The sequence below is a fragment of the Brachycentrus maculatus genome, unplaced genomic scaffold, assembly GCF_059751285.1.
Source record: "Brachycentrus maculatus isolate JH-2025_06_01 unplaced genomic scaffold, ASM5975128v1 h1tg000241l, whole genome shotgun sequence".
Classification (NCBI taxonomy): Eukaryota; Metazoa; Arthropoda; class Insecta; order Trichoptera; family Brachycentridae; genus Brachycentrus; species Brachycentrus maculatus.
The window spans coordinates 394,374-418,134 of NW_028280992.1; the positions used below are offsets into that span (position 1 = coordinate 394,374).

General features: G+C 30.7%; 2 protein-coding genes across 5 annotated transcripts; both read right to left on the reverse strand.

The window, feature by feature from the left end:
* Positions 1 to 8,548: 8,548 nt before the first annotated feature.
* Positions 8,549 to 12,091, reverse strand: LOC148306443 (regucalcin-like). The gene is made up of 4 exons (XM_088265030.1): positions 11,935 to 12,091; positions 10,428 to 10,637; positions 9,099 to 9,317; positions 8,549 to 8,986 (listed from the first exon to the last, which is right to left on the reverse strand). Exons 1-4 carry the CDS (start codon positions 12,089 to 12,091, stop codon positions 8,634 to 8,636), a joined length of 939 nt encoding a protein of 312 aa, XP_088121156.1. The 3' UTR covers positions 8,549 to 8,633.
* Positions 12,092 to 14,320: 2,229 nt separating this feature from the next.
* Positions 14,321 to 23,692, reverse strand: LOC148306444 (regucalcin-like). Of its 4 annotated transcripts, XM_088264999.1 has the most exons (6): positions 22,411 to 22,794; positions 21,600 to 21,733; positions 18,692 to 18,848; positions 17,080 to 17,292; positions 15,836 to 16,048; positions 14,321 to 14,800 (listed from the first exon to the last, which is right to left on the reverse strand). In XM_088264999.1, exons 1-6 carry the CDS (start codon positions 22,445 to 22,447, stop codon positions 14,466 to 14,468), a joined length of 1,089 nt encoding a protein of 362 aa, XP_088121125.1. In that variant the 5' UTR covers positions 22,448 to 22,794; the 3' UTR covers positions 14,321 to 14,465. The 4 variants fall into 4 exon arrangements, with proteins under 4 accessions (XP_088121125.1, XP_088121128.1, XP_088121126.1 ...); XM_088265002.1 differs by lacking the exons at positions 21,600 to 21,733; positions 22,411 to 22,794 and adding an exon at positions 23,568 to 23,692; XM_088265000.1 differs by lacking the exon at positions 21,600 to 21,733.
* Positions 23,693 to 23,761: the final 69 nt, after the last annotated feature.

Consider the following 23,761-nt stretch of genomic DNA (forward strand, 5'->3'; position numbering starts at 1 on the left):
ACTGACGGCCAGTGTTGTCAGACGTCCAAGAGTAGTTTTCGATATTGAGATTGCGAAATTACGAAATTGCGAAATTACGAGACGGCGAAAAAAAAATTTTTTCCAAAATTTACGCGATGATTTTTTTTTTCGCCGTCGCTAAAAATTTCCTAAAATCCGTTAAAATTCCGTTATAATCCTTCAAATTCCGTTTGATCTCTTTATTCCTTCAAAATCCGTATAAAACGCACAAATTCGTATTTGTCCAAATTTGTCCGTCATATTTAATATTCCTAGTTGCTTTTATTGGCCATATTTAAAGTTAAAATAAAACAATTTTGTAATGTTGGGTCTGGTAAATGTTTTTCATAATGTCATTCATTTGCAGCGACGGAAATAATTAATTTGTAAAAAAATCGGGAATCAAATCCTAACATAAAATCGTAAAAATACACAAACGTTTCTGTGTTTGCGCGTGTGGCGTGCTTTGTAAGTATGCGTGCATGTCGTACGTCGTAACACGTTACTCCGCTAGTCCAATAGTGTGCAGATTGTCTTACCCGACACTACGCCCCACTTAGGGCGCTTGTCCACTACCCGAAATTCCGTGTAATTTTACTGTCCGGCACGTCAGTTAGCGTTTTAAAATGACGATTGGCTTGGATTGGCTTGTGCTTTTGTCCATCTTTCTTCGGATCGGAGCTCTTGATCGGTGCGTGAACACGTTGCGCGTAAATTCGATCGTAAAATCGTCGTTTTAAAACGCAAACTGATGTGCCGGACGGACGGTAAAATTATTCCGTGTAGTGGACAAATGCCCTTACGATGTAGATAAAAGACGGATGCAATTTGAGGATTATTATTGTCAACAGAATCATTTCATTGAGATAAAAAGACGGATTGTAATTTGAGAATTATTATTGTCTACCATTGAGATAAGCAGGTGGACTGATTATGGGAGAGAATATACATAAGAATTTTTATGGCCTACAGAAATAATTTCATTGAAATAAGAAGAGAGATTATAACTACGTCGCCTACTTTCAAAATCCGCCAGATCCATATAAGTCGATTTTACAAAAAAAATCCAAATTCTCCAGATAACATTTATGTTTCAAAGATTTGTCTATCTTTATATAAAATATTATAAAATAGAGAATTCTCCCATTTTTTGGAAAGTTTTTCAGTACTCAAAAAAAAACACGAGACACAAATCGATAATGACGTCATCTTAACTTTTGACCTATCTCCGCTCTCTGTTTGACCGATATGGGTCAGAAGGCAAGTTTCATGAATATATCGGAATTTGAAATACAACGTTGTTTTTAAGTATTTTTTAGCGGGGTTTTCAAGTATTTAAAATTTTTGAACAATAAAACCCACAACTGGCATTCCGATAGAGTATTTATTTTAAAATCTTATAAAACTGGATCTAGCGGATTTTGAAAGTAGGCGACACAACTAAAGAATTATTATTGCTAAATTAAATCATTTCACTGACTCATAGACTCTAATTACTAATTACTCAAGCTGATGGGATATTGTATTGAATTACTTTTAAAAATCGCCATAAAACCATCCGCATATGGTGCGGCGGCGCGGCTTGAATAATTTCATCTTAACATTTTTTATTTCCGCGCGGCGCCGTGGCGGCGCGGCTTTGAAATATTTTTATCATAACATTTTTTATTTGTTATAAATTTACTTAAATGTATTGGCACTTTTTCGTACGGGACAAAAGTGATTTTGTTATACATAATAACGGGATTTCGTTATATAAATGCATTTTTGTGTGAAAAATTAGTTTTAGGGAATAAATTTGTTTTTTTTTTTCGATATACGTCATTTTTCGATATATCGCGATTACTTATATCGCGATTCTACTGTATCTTCAATTCTTCGCCTCATTATTTTACTACTAGCTCTTAATTGATATTACTTTGGTAGGAACAAATGCATTCTATTATATTTCATCGATTGGCATCCATTTGTAGGGCTTTCTAGAAAATACCCGTCTTCTTCATTAACTTTTGTCATTTTTTAAAAATCAACAGGGTGGTTTAATTCAGCAAAAGCACAAGCCACAAAATAATTGAACGGATAAATTTATAAAATTTATTTTTGAATCGCATCCATTGAAGTTGAATCTATTCACTTTTGATTTGAATACTTTATTGCTGATTTTTCTCTCCGTATACAAGCAGCTCATCCTACCTGGATTATCAGTTTTTTAAAATATCTTCGAAACAATAACAGTTTCATAATTCAGTTATTCAGTGTATGAGGAATAGAAAATTGTAAAAAATATCACAATGGTCTATGTTGTGGGTTGGGCTTTTGCTGTATTTGCCGTATTGATCGGTGGTTATTATAACCATCAGTTTTAACCGGCAATACCGGTTAAAACCGATGTGTAAACACAAAGACATTACTGGTTTTTACATTATGGTCCTCGGTGCTGGCAAATACCAGCGGTAAAACACATTGTTATTGCGTAGTCATCTTACAACCATCGGTGATGAAATGAAGGTTGTGCAATCCCAACTGTTGAACGTCATAACTCGTTGGAGTCAAAAAGATAACCTGCAACAGTTTTATTATTGATACGTACTATTTATGCCATACAAAATTTTAAAAATATAAATATATCTACGTACATATTTTTTGACTTATCTTCTAACATAACTCCATCTTGCAACAGCATTATAATTTTTTTTTTATTGATATCTCCAAAAAATAATATGAAAACAAATACACCCTTATTTGTTTTTTTTTGCTAATATCAATTATTATTTATTTCTTTTTTTTTAAAGTATTTTTTATTTAAGCTCTTTTTAAATCCTGTAGTAGGTACTCAATTAAGAATCAAAGCCCTCTTTTTAAAAAACTTACATCTCATTTGCCTTAAAAATATTTCAAATAAAGCATACCTTATATTTGTCAAATTTTTAGAATCATAAAAAAATATCCTGGTGTCAGTTTTTGTAACTTTATTTTGACATAGTTTATTTTTTTATTGAATAGTTTGCTCATACCACTCTTATTTATATAATATATTAAAATATTGGAAATATCCTTAGGCATTTAAAAAAAATAACAAGTAAACAATGTTTGAATGTAGTCATCTACCATATTAAGAGTTTTTTCTTCATTTACCTAATTTTAATAATTTTTTGCTAGTGCTATCCTCGACTTACATAAAATCTGAGACAATATTTAATAATGTGCCATATATTTGTCTAATTAAGTACAATGTAATCCAGGAGGTGAAAAGACTGTAAAATGCAAATGGTAGGTGTTTTGGCAGTCCTCTCTGCCTACCTTAACAGTGTGATGTAACGTGAGATTGACTTAACGAAAGTTCCTATTTTGCTAATGTTTAAAGTTAGTTACTCTTTTAAGACTCTGTTAATGCCTATTACTGTTACGAGATTATATAAAAAAATGTTATATAGTAATTATGCTAATGGAGTAAGAGCTCGTCAATTGGAAATTGAAGGGACCAAATTTTTCAAATGATAACAAATTTCAACTTTCAGTTTAATGTACAGTGGGACCTCTCATAACGAGCATAATTCTAGAATCTAACTCGTAAAGCGAAACATTTTTTGTTTTGACTGGCTCGGATGTCCCAGCTCACAAGTGAATGACGTGAAAAGGACTCGCCCTGTCTCTGTAACTCGTAATGCGAAATGTCCCTCGTTAAGGGTGAGGGTGACCAAAGGGTGACTCGCAATCTCGGCACATATTGGCCTCACCATATGTTGCATTTCTAGTTATTTTTCTTTTATATAACCGGCAAATTGACAATTTGCTCAAATAATTTCAGATTTCTTGCCGTAGTGCCTTACTTAATTGTAAATCTTTTCACCAATTTCAAAGGATATTTTTTAAGTCTACGTATTTGTATTCAAATATTTAAACTTTCAGGAAAACTAAATAAAAACGAACTACATAAATATATACGACAAAATTTTGAAAAACTTTAAAAATTATTTTTTGAAATAATTTTTCATTATGCTCTTCTATTATTAAGCATAGTTTTTAGTCATTATTCCTTAATATTCTTTATTAAAACAAATAAACCTTGTTTCGATAATGTGAAAATTTTATACACTGACCTTTGGGAATTGTCTTGAAATTAATTAAAATGTGTGTTGTTGGTGATATCGCAATATAACAAGCTATCTCCAGAATAGCCAACTTACAAGAGTGGAAAAATATCTTTAAAAATAACATGTAAAGTATGCTTATATTGCTATATATCACTACTTTATTGTGTCCATGCTGAAGGTTGCAATGACTTAGTGCTACAGTGGAACCACTCTCAAGTTGTTAAGCCAGGATATACGTCTTATTTCAGGGGGAGATTGTGAAAAATTTCAAGGATACTTAGTAAATTATGAAGAAAAAAAATCATAACTTATTTTAATTTATATTTACCTTTAAAAAAATCTAAATTTTCTTGAAGATTATCATTCGGTCATTCACCTCAGTGGCAAATTATCCCAGACATTCGAAAGTTAAGGTCCATGAAACATACTCCTAATTATCTCCCCCCGAAACGTAGCGTTATACACATATTATGGTATTTGAGTTATTCCATGTATTTTTTTTTACATAATTGGATAAAAAAACTACCAATTATAGAGCTTTGAATCAAATAGAACATTTTAAAATAGGGTAAAATATTTTCTATGTGCTTCCATAATTGACAGTTTAAATTGAGAAAACCAGAGATCATTGTAAACCTGCAACCAAAATTCAACCAAGAGAAATTGTAATTGTCAATCACTTGGTGATAAATTAGTTCAGGCGTTCCTAAAGTGTGCGCCGCGGCGCCCTGGTGCGCCGTAGAAAGTAAAGAGGGGCGCCGTGAGTCGATCCTCTGTCATTATCCGAAACCACAAATATTCTCGGGTAGGTATCTATAAAGCAACAATTTCTTTTTTGATAGCTAGCATCTTTCTACCCAACTACTATTATTGTAGGTACCTTATTATTTCGACTATAATCCATTTATATACATATATAGTCACATTATCTATTCCAAATAGCTAACTAAAGTAGGGGGCCGTGACAAAATACTAAACTTGTAAGTGCGCCGCGGGCTGAAAAAGATTGGGAACCCCTGAATTAGTTCATAGATCAATAAACAACATTGATATCTTACTAGCCTTTCGGAAGCACTTTAGAATTATTTTGATTTTCTCCACTGAAATATAGACATTCAAGTATGTGTATTTCATTAATTGGTTGCTCACTTTTGTAAGTTTACATAACTGAAATTTTAAGACATTTGTTGGGTTTTATATTAGAAATTTACACTTTCTAACTTATCCATCTCTCAAAATCATCAACCACACACATATTTTTAGTAATTGGACAAGGATTTATTTATCATTATTTAGGATTAATTAGTATTTAGATACTTTCGGCATCTCTTACAGTTGCATTTAATAATAAGTATTTCCCGCTTTTTTCAACTCTATCATATATTTCTAAATTAAAGGAAAACAATAACACAAGCTGATGAGATTTTTGTATTTTTCTGTTTGATGAGTTTACTTTTTGCTTGTTATCAGAGGTTTGAAGTGTGGTCAATGACCTCTGTGCTATAAGAATATAGCCGCTTATGCACTACACGGAATTTTACCATCCGGCAGTCCGGTTTTAAAAATAAAAGCGGCTACGACAGTTTAGCTTGATCAAATTTACACGCAACGTGTTCATGCACCGATCCGAAGAAAGATGGACAAAAGCACTAGCCAATCGTCGTTTTAAAACGCTAACTAAAGTTCCGGACGGTAAAATTCCGTGTAGTGCACAAACGCCCTATGTGTGAAGCATGAAGCATAAGGATATATGCAATCATACATTTCTGTTGAACTTACTGCTTATTCTTGAAGAGTCATTGACACCGACCTGAGAGCAAACTTCTAACTTTATTTATTTTGACGTGGCAATCCGTTATAAACAAATCTAACTCAAAAACCTAAAATGATTACCAAGAAGCAAACAAATAAGTATCAGATTGAAAAATACAATATCGAAGCTGAAATATAAAGGCATGTGTTATTTATTGTTTTGTCATTTACCATGGAATCATAAAGTTCATTTCATTCCATACATTCCTACTGATTTAACAACAAAATACATGTTTTTTTTAATATTTCTAACATAGAAAAAATATACATACTTATGTATTCATTTACGATAATTGTAATACTTAGTGAATTATATATGTATTATGCAAAACTTTCATATATACATAACTATATATATATATATATATATATATATATATATATATATATATATATATATATATATATATATATATATATATATATATATATATATATATATATATATATATATATATATATATATATGTAATGGGAAAAAATATACACATAATATGAGGATCCACACTCGTGCCATCATTTACTCACACAGCAATTGTGAGGGCAGTCCATTAAGTCATTGCATAAGATATTCTAATGATCGAATCTTTTCCAAGATAATATATTTGAGAGGTGATGTAGTTTGATGGAAGAATCTACTGGCTGTGAAATTTGCAAAGCATTTTAAGTGAAATACTGTTTTGAGGACATTCCACTGTTTCGGAATATATCTACCTACATGATGCTTGTCTTATGCAGTGGTTTATTGGAATGCTTTGTTTAGTAGCCCTTGTAAATGATGCTTTACCGAGAATTTGGCTAACAAGCCCTGGGCACTTATGTTGCTAACTTGTTATTCATCGTGTAGAAGATCTGATTTTTTCCTAGTTTCAAACTTCATTGTATTTAATTTTTTTAAATGATAAAAATTTTAAGAACTCTGAAATCCTCTGAAATATATTTCATGATCAGAAAGTAAAGCGTTCAATTTTCATAAATACAATCAGTTATTGTTAACCGCCACCAAATGATTTAAGTTTAAACATTTTTGATCAGGTAAGAAAAGATTTTGTATTCCTTCATACTCTTGATAGCGTTGTTTCATTATATACTTAAGATTATTTTTAAATTGAAGAAATTATCACTTTTTGGTAATTCTTAGTCTATTACATTTATATTATATATCTCTTTAATGTTTTTTTTCCATTAATGTTACTTATACCCATAATAATTATATTCCTTTCAATTTATTATTAAAAATAAATACGCATTATACCTTAAAAATGTTGTTTTTATTAATTCAATCCTGTCACCCCCATCATTCATGTTAGTGTGATCTTTACCCTCCACCTCTACACATGAAATGCAGCTGTCACTGAACACATATATTATTTTTTGACATCTTATCAAAGATGAAGAAAAGTCTGGGCATTTACGGGGCTGACGACCGTCATAGGCTGGTTTAAGTGATCACTTTACACACGTGTAACATTCACCAATTCTACCCAATATTGGACAACCACACTAGTCAAATTTTTGGAAGTTCTATATATATGAACCAATTTAGAAACCTTGTTCTTGAATCACTAGAACTTCACTAGAGACATCTATTGGTGAGATGTAAAGAAGCTTTTTACTAAGCAGAAACTCTTATACTAGTATGTGAGGTCCGAATCCTGGATTTTATAATCACACACATGTATACATCTTGGATGAGATGTCAAAAAATAATATGAAAATAACTCCTGTAATTGGAGATAATCCAGATTTTGTGAACAAGTATTTGGACACACTCAAAATGTTGTAGATATATATCAACATTTGACGTAATTGAATTTTTTTCTTAAAACATTGTTTTTTGTATTGAAAAAAGTTTTTCTGCGAAATAAATGTATGGTTTTGAAAAGAAAAGAGTTATTGAAAGGTAAGGATTAAAAAAAAAGTAATGTATATTAGAAAAAAACTCATATTCTAAAAAAAATAGTGCGTGAAATGACATGCAGCTTCTAGTGTTGCGAGTATAGCCTTAAGACACTCAACTCAAAAAAAAAATGTGCATCTCTATGTGAACACACCATGTAGTTGCAGACACGTGTCACCTAGTAGTATGCTACTGACAGTATGCTGTCTGACTGACAGACTGTCATGTGACAGCTGTTTGTCATGTGTACAAAGCGACATAGTGGATTACCAATTAATCAGAGAACGACTAACAACAACTCAACCAATTCATCCTTAGCAGGCTAGAATTATTAAAAATACTAGTATTCAAAAATGACAAAACATACAGTAGGACCTCTATAATCCGAACCCCCGCTAACACCTCTAATCCTACGCTCACTCATCCCTCCCGCGCTTATTGAAAACGGAAACACATGCTTGGAATGGGCTAACCAAGTGGATATTCCTGTGCCAGAGGAGATCCTTTTATGTAAATTATGAACAAAGCTTTTTACTTGTCATTAAATAAGTTTCTACCAACTAAAATATTTGTTTTCTTTAAAAAAGTTGGATAAATATATTTAAAATTCTACAATATCTATGTTGTTTCATTTGATAAAAATACCCTAAAGATTCTCTGTACTGTAATCTGAACGCTCCACTAGTCTGAACAGAGGGTAAATTTTCGGCGTTCGGATTATAGAGGTCCTGCTGTACTTAAGGATACCAAAATTTGTAGGTTGCTCCTTCTGAAATAAAAACGTTGCTAATGGTGACTGTAAGTAATTATTTATTCACTTTGAATATTTATTCTTTACCAAATGTTTTAAAAGTGAACGGCTTTCCTGCATATCCCTTTGCCTTCAATCCTGTAACCTTGAATATTGCTCCACTATGCGGTTTCTGTTCTTCAGCTAACTTCATTCTCCCAGTTGTGACAAACAACTCATCTAAATTCTTTCCACCAAAAGTTAAGCATGTGACTTGGGATACGGGAATTTCAACTTGCTGTAATATGTTTCCAGTCTCGGGGTTTATATTTAGAACTCGACCAGAATTAAAGCCAGCGATCCACAAGTTTCCACCTGTGTCGATTGTCATTCCATCAAGAAAACCGTCCAAATTAGTTTTCTTGAAGTCAAATGCTATTTTTCTATTACCTGCAAAAAAATTGTGAATCAGCATCTGTCGGAAATATAATTGTTTGAATATAATACCAACCCAAACTTATAAAGAGTCCAAAAGATTTATTTAATTATATCAATTGCTTACCTATATATCCCGTTGTGATATCATAATCATATTCGTACACATATGACAAACTGTCGACAAAGTACATCTTCTTTTTATCGACATTCCAGCAGAGGCCATTAGAAACCTTTATATTATCATCTAATATTTTTGCTCCACTTTTATCAAAACCATAAAGCGATCCTCGGTGCTCACCAATCTCAAATTTTCCATCTACAATCTTTACATTGCCATAGGTTCCTGTTGAAAACCAAATTTTCTATTACCGCGAAATATAAATTGACAACTGTTCAAAAAATAAATGCAATTTTATCCATATACTCCATGATATTTAAGAATGTGTCCATTATGTTTAAGAAATAAATTCTCTCTTCTAAAAATTGGATCCAACATGATGAATTTTCTTAAGTAAGAAAACTTTATTGACAAATGGATAATGGCACCATCTATGGAGACACATCAGTGGAAACTGTCATGTGAAAATCTTCCATTTTTATATAAATTTTAGATGCAAATCTTAGAAATGATGAAATATATTTTTTTTATTAATTTCATTTAAAACCCTTATCCGCACCCCGATGATGCATAGGGCACTGCATCATACAAACGCAGTGTTATCTTGATCGTTAACACATGAAGGAAAGGTGATCAGCCCTCCGCTTCAGGTACCAGTCCAGGGTAATATGGAATAAATATTAGAGTGAAAAAATCACTTATATTTATTTATATATTTATTTTGACCCCCCTGGGAATCGAACCCGGGACCTTCAGAACGGTAGCCGAGTGTGCTGACCATTACACTACGGAGGCGGACAGTAAATATATTTATTTAGCCTAAAATGCTAAATATAAACCATATATGAATATATTTTAATATTTATGTACCTGTCATGTAAATTCTATTTTATTTATAGATACATATCGCTCACTCCTTTCAAGAACGTCATAAATCAAAAAACTTGATTATTCAGGAGAACGTTTTCAATGTATAAAAATATAAGACAATGTATTAAAAATAAATATCAAGCTACTTATTGAACTTTTTACTGTGCAACAGATCTTTTTAGGTAAGGTTTTTTCTCCATTTTAAAAATATTTAGTATATTTAAAAAAATGATTAAACAATACCATTTCTTCAAAATGCAAAAACAACACTTTCTTCCCTGTAGCGAGTAAATATTAAGTTAAAAATATGCCTCTTTTGCTGGGGGATATAGTACATTTCCTGGGCATTCCGAAAACATGCACACCTGAAAATTGACGATTTTTGATTTATGACGTTCTTGAAAGGAGTGAGCGATATATGAGAGTAATTTTATTATTTTTGTGAAATAGAATAAATTTTCATACCGGCAAACAGCCTTCCTTTAGGATCAACTTTTCCATCATTTATTATATTGGAATCTTCTGGTTTGGGTTCGACTTCCGCAATTTGTTGCACTAATTCAACATTACTATTATTTTCTCCATCCCATTTTACTATAATAACTTTGTATCTGGAGCCGATGGCGAATTGGTCAACAGTTCCAGCTACTGGTATAATAAAACTTACAATGTCGGCTACAAAATAAAGAAAACACAAAGGAATTGATTAAAAATTACTGATTTAAGAACAAAAAAATCTTTTGATGTGAATTTATGTATTGGTATTAGTCGGGAGAGGGGGAGAGGTATTCCATCAATGCTAACAAAATCTGGCTGTAAAGTTTGCCACATTAAAAACTCCTAAATGACCAGTTAATATAAGCCTACAGGGTAGGATATTTTTAACTCAAAGGGCTAATTAGTTGAAGCCATAAGGGCTAACTAATATTAACCCCTAAAACTGCTTATAATAATTTTTAAAAAAATAATTAACCATTATACCACTTCTTTTCAGGGGTAGACGGAGAGAATAGAATGCCACACTAATCTGTCTTTGCAACCAATCTTCACCTCTTTCATGCATGTCCTCATTACATACCCGCCGATTATTCCTGATCTGACAACTTTCAAATATTTAAAATACATGATAATGCCAAGTTTTCCTCGGTTTTCCTCTGCTTCTATTACCAACTACATTCTTCACACCTTTGACTCACATATGCTTATTACTTGTACAGTGATGCCTCGCATTACATACTTAATTGGTTCCAGGAGCAAGTTCTTTATGTGATACGTATTTTCCCATAAAAATACATGTCAGATTCTTTTTTTTTCGTTTTGCAGCATAAAATATGGTACCGTAACAAAAAAAGATACTCACATTTTTTGGTCCGACTCAGATTTAGGTGAGTCTACCGAGGTTTGCAGGGTCAAATCCTCTTGTTCAAATCTTTTGCTTCTTGCATCTTTTGCTGGCATCCTAAAAAAACCTTTCCAAGGTTGTCTATTTCTCCCTCTTCTTCAACCTGTCAGAAATAATAGGCAAGGGTTTCATTGTAGAGATTGTTGATCCTGTTGGCCTCAGCTGAGTTTGATGGTGAGTGTTGATGTTTATGTTTCAAGAAAACTCTTAAAACCTCTTCCTAAATGGTCAAATGACCAGGATGTCCTCGATGGCAGCAGTTGCTATTGGTTAATTTGATTTCTCCTCCTCATTGTCAGATAAAGTTTCCCTTTGAGCCTCATCGTGTTGCTGGACAAGAAGTGTTAGCTCTTCAGTTGTCAACTCTTCTTGGTGTTGGCTGCGCGCGACCTTGGAGCGTACGAATGAAAATGAAATACGATACAGTCTGTTGTATGAAGGAAGGTTCGTTATGTGAGTTGTATAATGAACAAACAGAAAGTTCGTTGTGTGCAGCATTCGTTATGCGAGGCATCACTGTAATTAATTAAGTTAAATGTCCTTGTCTTGATTTAAGTTATAGGTACTTACCTAGTTTGGCTTTAGTTTGTTTTCCTGTGGCTGGCACGTACTTGTGTATGGTATTATCCAGAATGCTGGCAAAGTATAAACATTGATGTACAGCATCCCAATGTGGACTCTCTCCCAGAGACATGGGCTCAGTCACTTGTTCCACCTTTGCAGGCATCTAATTACATTGATTTCAAATAAATTATATTTGATGGTTCATTTTCAAATTGAGCAATGCAATATTTTTACATACATAAAACAAATTTCACTGTAAAAAAATCTACATACCTTTATTTTTAAATATTGATACAGAGTTAAAAATTTTATATTTATACTTGATAGTGGACATGAACTACAATTAACAAAACTTATCTGTCTGTATTGTAATATATAATATATGACTTTTGGGCCTTAAATCCAGTATTTTTCTGTTTTTGGATTCAAAATTAATCTAAATATTTTATCAATCATGAGCTGTATGGAGATTTTGCTAACAAAATGTCAAGCTAAGTTTTTGAATACTAAACTTTACAAACCTTTATTTTAACTAATATATTTTATCTTATTATATTCACAGTAGCCTCCTTGGATGAATTTATTGATTGTAAATAATTAAGAATGCGGGTCATGGTCATTGAAATATTGAAGTTTCAATTGGAGTATGAGTGCTGTTTGATTGGTTGAATGGAAAATAAATTAGGAGTGAACTCATTCTAACCCGTCTCAGTGATTTTTTATTAATAATAACATTAAAATAAAATCAGTTACAATTGTATTTTATCGCTCGCCTACCAATAGATAATTTGTATGGCAATTCAAAATTTTAATGAAGTTGATAAAAATGTAGTTCACTTTGAAAATCGGCAAAAATAATTTGCGAAGGCAGTCTAATGAAAACGAAGATTTTTTCATGTAAAAGTGCTCAAAAATTTTTTTTTTATAAATCAATAAATAAATTTTCTAAGTATTTTAGTAAAAAAAACCTTTTTTTTATTTTGAAAGTATTACAATAGGATCTAAAATAAAAATAACAAAGCTGGATTACATTTAAGAAGCAACACTAATATAATTTTGATAAAGCTACATATTTTATTAGTGTTTTTTTTTTAGAAAAAATATGTAATGTGATCGGGTTGTTTATTGGATTTGATAACAATTATTGGGGATTCAATTATGGAAAATTCCCCTTGGTTTTCCAAGTAACGAAAAATATTTGCACAACATTCCTGCAATTACATCACAGTATAAACTGTCTTTTTTAATATATTTATCTTTATTATTTTTGCTTGTTGAAGAAAAAAAGAATAAGGAAAAAAGAAAATGTAAACATTATTCAAAAAGTAAAATTAGGATTTTTTGCTTATTCTAAAACTGGATTCATGTAGATTATTATAAGTATCCATAATGGGCTTACGTCATCAAGATTCTGCTCATCCATTATGTGTGAAGGGAGATGCACTCAACTAATGGAAAACCACGTTCACACTGCTACGAAGTTGGGAACGTAAGGCGTTTATGTATGGAATTTCCTTAAAGATAAACAAGTATCGCGCGGATTAATGTGTTTTATCACATCAATGATTACAATCTCGCTGTTAATTTTTCTGAAAATGTGATTTGGCGAGCCCCATCAACCTTAGTTAGGTCACGCGAATGACACTGATTACATGACCGTCAAAGAGTTTTCCAATGTTCACTGAGACGTTCTGGGCGACTGACTTTATTTCCGATCACACTACAAATAACAAACGAGCATGTATTACTAGCTACTGGGCGCAGAAATGTTTAAAGACAATATAATACCCATACACGTATAATATTATACAAACATATTGAATATTCAATACAATCTTTATCATCTCTAATAAGTTTTATTGACAATTAATAACAACGACTACTTTTCTTAAAAGCTAGCAGTGAGGCTCCACACCAGGCCTGGCCAACCCAAACAGCACCCTGGGCGGCATCGATGACTTAAAATTTTCTCAAGGACCGCATACAGACAGTAGAAATTTTAATTTCTTATTTTTATAACCACGAATTTCATACTTATTGATATTTTGTAAGTGTTATTAGACAACTTAATTTGGACATGATGTTTTACATTCAGATAAACTTTGCCTTTGATCTATATGTATTTGAATTGGTAAATGTTACACGTGTGTAAAGTGATCACTTAACCATATAACCTATTAACCTATGATGGTCGTAAGCCCTGTGAATGCCTAGACTAATTCTTCTTCATCTATGTTGAGATATCAAAAAAAGAATGTAAAAAATAACTCCTAGTTGCGAGATGATCCAGATTTCTTGGACATTTTTGGATGGAAGTTTTTGGACACACTCAAAATGTTGTATAAAAAGGCTATTTATTTTCATGGTAAATATAAATGAATAAGACAGCAAAGATATTTTCTTACATTTTATTTATTTTCAAGATTTGTGGACAAAAATATTATCTACATACAAAAATATATAATATTCAAATAAAAATTCAAAGCATAATAAGTATATTTGATAGTTAAAAAGATCAAGATTATAAGATCTAGTATTTATAAGATACACGAATCCCCAGCATTGCCCCTGGCATTCAAGCCTGTTACTTTGAAAGTAGCTCCGCACGGTGGTTTCTGTTCAGACTTGATGTTCATACTGGCAGAAGTCACATACAGTTCATCGAGATTAGGTCCACCGAAGGCCACCGAAGTGACCTGAAGTGCCGGGATGGGAACTTGTTGAAGAAGGACTCCATTTACCGGATCCACTTTGATGACCTGAGAACCATCGAAGCAAGCGATCCAAAGATTTCCATCCGTGTCAATTGTCATTCCATCAGGAAGGCCATCCACGTTGTTTTTCTTATAGTCAAAGATAATTCTTTGATTCGCTGTAAAAATAAGACAACTGTAAATTTTTGGGCTTGTTAAACATAAATTGATAATTAGAATCATATAAAAAAATATGGGCATGTATTTAAGTACATTTCTGCGTTACATACATGCATTAGTTTGACTAGATAAAACAAAAGTAGGTAGTACTCTCAAGCTAATTAGCACAATATTGGCACAATATTACTATCAAATATTTACCATACATCACAGATAATAAGGTATAAGAGTATGTAATATTATGAAATGGTAATTATATAGTTCAAACAAAAATTCCATTGCTATTTGATTGCTGTACCAATATGCGATAACATATAATGGGGTCCAAAAATTTGCTTGGGATAAAATTTAGCATTTTTATTTGTGCATATTGTAATTCGATTTACAATTTATATATTGCATACATATTTTTTTCTTAATTCTTTAGAAGGGTGCTGGTTTCGCTACGATTTTTATTTGATAACATAGCTAATTCTTCATACTACTGACATCTACAGAAAATATCTTGATATTTTTCTTCTGCATGGCATTATTGTATTCAAACATTATAATAATCTATTAACCTCAATATAAACTGCTGCATAATTTTTTAGTGTATACTTATTGTTTTTTTGTTTGTTTCTGTGTGTGCTATGGTGGTTCGAAAGTCTTAGTTGTCAGCATTGCAAACTAATTATGATGTTTAGTATCATGTTATAATAATTATTATGTTTCAAAATCAATCATAACAATTTAACTTAAAATTATTTTATAAACCGCTTAAAAGTCGAATTTTGGTTACAAAATTCACTGGTGCAAGAAATAGTCACTAACAAGTCAAAACAAGACCGCCTGAACACCACTCAGGTTAGTCATTAAAAACAAATACATAAATATATTTGGATCAGGCAAATCAATACCGAGAAGTCGGAATACGATTTTCTCGAGCCACACTCAGGCTAAACTGGGAACTGGTTAAATTTCAAATGATATAATAACCCAATAAGACACAATTAGAATTTTTTGTATCAATAAATAAAATGTGTAATAATTACTCATAGCTCCAGATTTGAAATCATAGTCGTATGCACGCACGGCGTATTCCAAGGAGTCAATGTAGTACATTATCTTCTTATTAATGTCCCAACAGAGGCCATTAGAAATGCTGATATTTTCTGCTTTGGTTTGTGCTCCACTCTTATTAAACGTGAAAAGGGATCCTCTGTTCATTTGAAAATTTCCAGGGGGATCTTCTTTACCCATTGTACCTAGAAAAATACATAAATTGTGTTCGGAGCAATTGCTTTAAGCAAGCTTAAAGAGCTATTTTTATTTTCATTAATTTGATTATCATGGGTAATTAAATTTAAAAAAAAAAGGTTTTTGGATTCAATAAATTAAAACTAATCACGCAAATTTATAAACAAATTTGACTTAAAAAACTCAAGCTCAAAAAAAACATAAACTGAGAAAAAGTTTGTTTGTCCGCTGCAGTAGCGTATTTGGCTAACACGCTGAAGACCTGGGTTCGATTCCCAGAGTCAGTGATTTTTCACTCTAATATCACTTGAAACGCAAGACTGATCATCTTGTCTTCATGTAAATGACGATAAAAATAATACTGCTTCGATATGATGCAGTGCCTTATGCACCATTAGATTCGGGTGAGGGTTAGAAGAAATATGAAATATTATCTTTACTGCACATGAAGTCATAATGTGAATATGAATATGGCAAAAATTTTCAGGAATATATAAAAAAAAATCTGAAAAGAAGTTAAAAATCCTTAATCCTAAGTGAGAACAGATGTATGAAATCGATTGCAGCGTAAGACGGGAAATTAGTAACAAATGAAAAAGAAATAAAAAGAGATGGAAAGAGTATCTCGAAAGGTATCAAACACATATCATAGTTATGACTATGATATGCTGTATGCAGCAGAAAGTGACCAAGTGCATTTTTTACAAAAACGTGATCATTGACTATTTGATATCTTACTAGCTTAATATTGCCCTGCAAGAAAATCCCAAAGGATTTCAAACCTGGGAGTATTGACTTGTTAAAAATGACTAACTGCATTGATGTTTATTTTCTTGTCAAGCAAAAGTGACTTAAAAGGCCCTCCTAAACATTTTACGTTTTGTCAGTTGGTCACTTTCTCCTGTACGACTATGATATGATTAATAACATTAGTGACGTAAGAACATTTCCTCGAATATGCTTGAATGATGATTCAAGAGAGATAAGTATGGAAGAAATTAAGAACGCCAAGTCCTCGAAAAATGGAATATGTATTTACCTCCGTATAGTCTTCCCCGAGGGTCTGCTTTTCCATCGTTGAGTCTGTTGGTGTTAAATCCTTGTGCCGTGTCCACTTCTGTTATTTGGTTCAGGACCTCTGCAGAACTAGAATTCTCCCCATCCCACTTGACCATCAGGATCTTGCGATCCACTCCAACAACAAACTGGTCTTTGGTTCCTGCCACTGGCACCGCAAAACCCACATTTCCAGCTATTTACGTAAAATAAATTAATAAAAATATTTTCTTGAATGTTTTTCTCAGATACTTTATAGCACATTTTATAAACTTTATGAAATAAAACAACTTTGTTTTTGACCACTTATTTATTGGTACATTTTTTCTCCAACCGGTTTTGACAAGAACCTTGTCATCATCAGGGTTTCACATGTACTAATTGTAAAACATTGAAATATTGATAGTTAGGTGAGTGGGCGGGTTTAAGGAATTAAGTTAGGTTTGGATTGATTGATTTTGAGAAATAAAAAGACTTCATTTTTTGATCCACTCACATTTTTATTAACAACCAACTAGTTTCGGCAACAACCTGTTGTTTATGACATAAATTAAACCCTGAAGAGGGCAACAGGTTGTTGCCGAAACTAGTTGGTTGTTTGTAAAAATATGAATGGATCAAAAAACAAAGTCTTTTTATTTCTCAAAATAATATATCAATATGATCCACAAAGTCAATGCTTTCAATATTCAAAACATTGGATTGATATATTCCTAGAAATAACAGAAATAAAAATTCCACATAATCACCCCTCTCACTCCAAACCTAACTTAATTCCTTAAACCCGCCCACTCACCTAACTATCAATATTTCAATGCTTTAGAATTAGTACATGTTAAACCCTGATGATGACAAGGTTCTTGTCGAAACTGGTTGGAGAAAAAATGTACCATTAAAAAAGTGGTTAAAAACAAAGTTGTTTTATTTTATAAAGTTAATAAAAATATATTTTACTGACAAGTATGTAATATTTTTTACAGTAACGTTATATTCTTATTACAATAATAATAATAGATGAAATATATACTGGAAAATTTTGGCTGTTAATAAAAACAAGTTGATAAGATAAAGATCTTCAAGATCTCTAAGTCAGAGAAAAATAATATGTATTTAAAAAAATCTTATTTGTTTATTTATTATGATAGATTTGAATGATTTTATCTTCTACCTCAAAATATATTCTTCAAAATAATTCAACATTATCCAAATTGTATTTCGGTTTGCGTGTAAACATTTATTTTTAATAAGACCTTGTTTTTTGTATTTTGGTTTACAAGTATACATATATTTTTTTGGCCTTGTTTCATTTAGGGCTGGAACTTAATGGAATGTATCCCCCATGCTGAGTATGATCCTACTATATTTGAAATGGCGTGAGGAAAAAACTTAATTAAGAACTAAAATGATATTTTAACATAAATAATGAAAATCATTTGCACATTTTAAAATTTCACTCACAATTAAAAAGAAAGATTGCAATTTTTACAGAAAGTAACTTGCAAATTGTTTCTTTTGATGTTGTAGTAAATTTTCGTATTCTAGTAACTCTACAGTTTTCATAAATGAAATATTTGAAAAAAATCTTACGAACTTACAAAGTTTTGCTTTGGTTTCCTTTCCGGTAGATGGTACATACTTATGTATGGTGTGATCAAAGATGCTAACGAAATAAAGACATTGGTGTTCTGCATCCCAATGAGGACCTTCTCCCAACAAAACTGGCTTTGTCACCTGTTCAACCTTAAAACCCATCTGGAAAATACAATGAAGAATTTTAATGTGTGCAGATGGATCAATGAGTTATGATAATCTGAAAAAATGTAGGTGAGACAGTAATGAGTAAAGTATTGATCTTTTTTCTTCAGAAGCAATTTATCAAATATTGCTTTATTATGAATAGAGATTATTATTTTTATTTATTTAACCTAAACCTTTAGGTGAAGTGTGCAGGCTTATATCATATGGCATATACTTTTTATAACATAGAATGAAAAAAACATACATTTTTGAAAACAAATAATGATTAAAAGTAAATAAAATAAATATTTTATATTGAAAAGGTATTTTATTTTTAAAATTTAATAATTTATTGTTACTATTATAAATCAAAGAATAATCTATGATTCTAATGAATTAATTTATTACTAGATTGTAAGAGCTTTGCAATAGCATTAACAAACTGTTTTGAAAAAATACATATACACATATTTTAGCATAATTATATAGAGAGTGAATTTTTCTAAGATACGGTATATATAACACATGTACAATATCCTTGGCATATTATTCAAAAGAATCATAAATCGTCTTTTGATATGTATTAATAATAATAACTAACAATACTTATGATTACATATTTTACTGTTAATCAAGTTGGTGCCATGATAATGGGGTTTGAAGTGGCAGGATGAACATAGAAAAAAACATTTGCATAACTTCAAATGCTTATTTAAATCAAATACAAAAACAAAATCATGTAATTACAAACTTACCTTTATTATTAGATCTGCAAACGGAAAATGAAAGATAACAACTACCTGTTTGAGTTTTATTTAATTTTAACAGATTATCACTTTAAATTATCTGTATCAGATAAGAGTGATCAGTACAATTAGCTACACCACTTAATGTTGCTCGATTGACAACAAGAATGAGCGTGATGGCTCTGTGGAGGAGTGTTTATATTTAGTACCTTTAGGATGGAGCTGTTTGGAGTTGTACTTTATCTCAGAGTGCTCTTATTACAATGATAACATTAAATATTATGTGGATTGAAAATACCACAGAGATAACAACTAATATAAATTGATAATAGCATTTCTATATCAAATATGAGTGGAGTGTTTTTTTGTATTTTAGAATTGTTTATTTGAATTTATATCTAGCTGGTAGTTTATACAACCACGTCTCTCCTTGTAAAATTTTACAGGAGAGCAAAAATTGTCTCTCATTAGGAAAAGCTTTTTTGTTTTATGTTATTTTGTAGACATTTTTTTTAACTAAATTATTTTGGAAAGAATCCCGCATAGATTAAGACTTTTAAGATGGGAATATTGAAGTCTGGGTTTTTTAATATGTTAAATAATTTTGAAATAGTCTCACATGTATTTCTGAAAGTCTCTGCTAACTTACTAAAAAAATTCATAGTAGAAAAATAAATATGTTCTTTAACAGTCAATAAAATTATTTAACAGTTGAGATTTTGCATCATTTTACAGATACAAAAATAATCATTAATCATTCTCGACTGATCTTTGGGTTTTACCAAGATTAAAAAATAAATAGATAATAAAAAATTGAGAAAATATTATAAGAAAGAAACACAGAGATAAACATATTTAAAGTGAAGTTTACATATTAAATGGGTAATAAATTCTTAGCTAGTTATGTCGTGTCGGGTTGTGGTCCCGTGGTTAGTGTCGCGGACTCTTGAGTCAGAGTTTCTCGGTTGAAACCCACTCTACCACAATTTGAATAGTATGAAATTGAAGTATTTTTGTAAATAATAAAAACACAAGTATTTCTCTTTAATTAAAGAAATCATACACTATATTATAATAATTAAGTCTTTTCTAAAATTGATGTTAATTTGAAATTTGAGTTAAAAAAAAAAAAAAATAGTACAACATACTCTAATATGTGGGTGTTTCATCTTTAAATAAATATGATATGTGTATTGCGGATAGGAACGGTATTCTGTTTTTATTTAATATATCTGCTGTGAACAATGTTTCCAATATTGTTTAGTTATGAAAACGATAAGAATTTTAATCAGAGTATTATTTTACAAAGCATATGAATGCCATCACCATACGTGGACACAATAGTTAATTTACAACATTTTGAGTGTTTCCAAATACTTGTTCACAAATCTGGATTATCTCCAATTATAGGAGGTATTTTTCATATTCTTTTTTGACATCTCATCAAAGATAAAGATGATCTTCATCTTTGATGAGATGTCAAAAAGTAATATGAAAAAAAACTCCTATAATTGGAGATAATCCAGATTTGTGAACAAGTATTTGGAAACACTCAAAATGTTGGATATAAATTAACTGGTCAAATTATAAGCTAAAACAAAAAAAAATGAAAATGATATTTTCTGGCGTTTCTCATGTGTGTGATTATAATCCAGGATTTGGACCTCACATACTAATATGAGTGTCTGCTTAATAAAAAGCTTTTCTTCATCTCACCAATAGATGTCTCTAGTAAAGTTCTAGTGATTCAAGAACAATATTTCTAAATTGGTTCATATATATAGAATTTCCAAGAATTTGAGTAACCACACGGTTGTCAATAATGGGTAGAATTGGTGAATGTTACACGTGTGTAAAGTGATCACTTAAACCAGCCTATGATGGTCGTCAGCCCCGTAAATGCCCAGACTTCCATATTCTTCTTCATCTTTGATGAGATGTCAAAAAACAATAGTTAATAGTTAATTCACACTTTAAAAGCAAAATGGTGGATTAATTAAAAATATATTTGACTAGAAACCTGAAAGGTGAAATTTGAGTATTCTTGATTTAAACAACACGTTATGTTCCCAACGTATGAAGAGAATGTATCCTTGTATAGAAGCTGTTTAATTTCAATGTTTTGCCCGTATGGTAATGCGGAAGTACAGCCACCTATATTGTATTAACAGATTAAAAAATATAAAATTCCTATAAAATAATATTCCAATATAATAAAATAAGATTGTATAAATAATATAGTAAGTGTTTTTTTTATTATTATTATTTTGGTATGGATTTTTACAAAGCCATATAAAAAATAAAAAATAAAATAGATATATATAATAGTAGAATCATTAAAGACTCTTTATATTACGAAATGAAGACAGCTGTACAATACAACCATCAACCCAGGAAAGAATATTAAACAGATGATTGGTATTCTAAGTGTCTTAAATAAACTATAGCATAACTGAATATGGTTAGTTTACCATACAATTAGCATTAAAAACACTGTCAGGTTTGTGAATATGTTTCTTAAATTCTGTGAAAAATTACATTATGAAGGTGGGATTTTTTAGCAGTGGCAGATGCATCTCTTCATACATGAATTGTGACTTGTTAAATGCTCCTAAAAAACACTTAGCTGTGTTGCCAGATTGGGCCAACAATAAAAAAGTGCTTTACTAGTATAGCAGTAGTTATCAATGGAGTATTGTTGCATGTCTTTGGATGTTATTTTGATGTGTATTTTCATATTAATAAATTATAGTTACTCATAAAGGTCTTTATGAGAACCTAACCTTCAGTTAAACAATTGAATTATGTATAGTAAAATTAGACAAACTTACAAAAATAGTCAATGCAGCAGTACGCGACCAGATACATTTATTAAAAAGTGACTTAATTCCTTTAAAAGGTATACTCATTTTATTGTTGTGAAGGAATTTTAAAATATAAAGTGGACACAAAAGTAGATGAAAAAAGTGTGTCGAAAAATATTTTTAAATAATAATTGTATGCAAAATTACTCAAAAGTTGTGGATACAAAATGTACATTTGGAGATAAACATTATCAAATATGGGATTTGATAAGATCGACAGTTAATAAAAATTGGCAATCTGGAAATGCCTTTTGGGAAAACCAGTGCTGTCGAGTTGACAACAGAAATAAGATATAAATCATTGTTAAATTTATTGACTATGATAAAGAATGCATTTCAAATTTAGTTTTAAAAAGTGAAATATTTGTTATTTGCACAAAATAATTAGGTACCTACATTTATGACTCTAAACAGTGCCTTTTATATATGTAATATAATATAATAAATATAACAAAGTTGTGCTCCAAGTGACTCTGTTTAACAAATAACAAACTCTGTTTATACCTTACCCATATGCCAAAAAGTACAAATGTTTTTTAATTTTTTAACAATGCTGTATGATTTAATGAAGAAAACATCAAGATAGATCATCAGTAGATGACAGCATATAATAATCCAAAATTACTTTTTACTGTTTTTTATGTTAAAAATCATTTATTTATTACTCATGTTTTTTTCCCTCAATAATTTAATCAGGAATATATTTTTGTGGGGCTTAATGCCAAACGAAGCTTTATTTGAAAATGGGTACAAATGACCTTTGTCTCGTATTAAAACATAATGTAAGATTTTTCTTAGTTATATAATTTAAAAACTTTTTTCAAAAAGAAAGAATAAAAAAAAAAACATTATTTTTGTGCAAAAAACAGTATATTTGAAAAAAATATACAAATGGCTATAAAATGAAACTCAAAAAGGTTTCATTAAACACTGATATGATGACCGAAAATGGTTATTTTTCACACAAACAAACTCACATGGAAAACCAAACTGAGATGCAAATTTCAGAAATGTAATATTTTCTTCAAAATGAAAATACATATCAACTATTTAAGAATTTTCTGGAGCAAATATTATAACAAAAAAATATTTATTTAAAAATAAATAAATAAAAATACACTTACAGATGTTTCTTGCAATTTCTGGATTTAAAAAAGGATCATTGCTGAGTTTAGTACTAAGCCGCACAATTGTTTATAATTATGAAGCAGCTGTCAAACTTCCTTGCATCAATGCAGCTTGATTGATACAAAAAATAGGTTTTTTTAAAGAGAATAAATAAAATATTGATGCCTTACTGCATAACAGTTGATGTGAG

Bases quoted from the DNA above. Each gene is read 5' to 3' on its own strand.
- LOC148306443 (XM_088265030.1), bottom strand. From the start codon at position 12,091: ATGCCTGCAAAGGTGGAACAAGTGACTGAGCCCATGTCTCTGGGAGAG. The intron at 10,638-11,934 runs GTAAGTACCTAT...TTTATTTTGTAG, and splicing joins ACAAACTAAAGCCAAACTAG to CCGACATTGTAAGTTTTATT. The intron at 9,318-10,427 runs GTATGAAAATTT...GGTTTTCAACAG, and splicing joins TAAAGGAAGGCTGTTTGCCG to GAACCTATGGCAATGTAAAG.
- LOC148306444 (XM_088264999.1), bottom strand. From the start codon at position 22,447: ATGTATCTGGTCGCGTACTGCTGCATTGACTATTTTT. The intron at 17,293-18,691 runs GTAAGTTCGTAA...TTACGTAAATAG, and splicing joins GGAAACCAAAGCAAAACTTT to CTGGAAATGTGGGTTTTGCG. The intron at 14,801-15,835 runs GTAATTATTACA...TTATTTTTACAG, and splicing joins TTTCAAATCTGGAGCTATGA to CGAATCAAAGAATTATCTTT.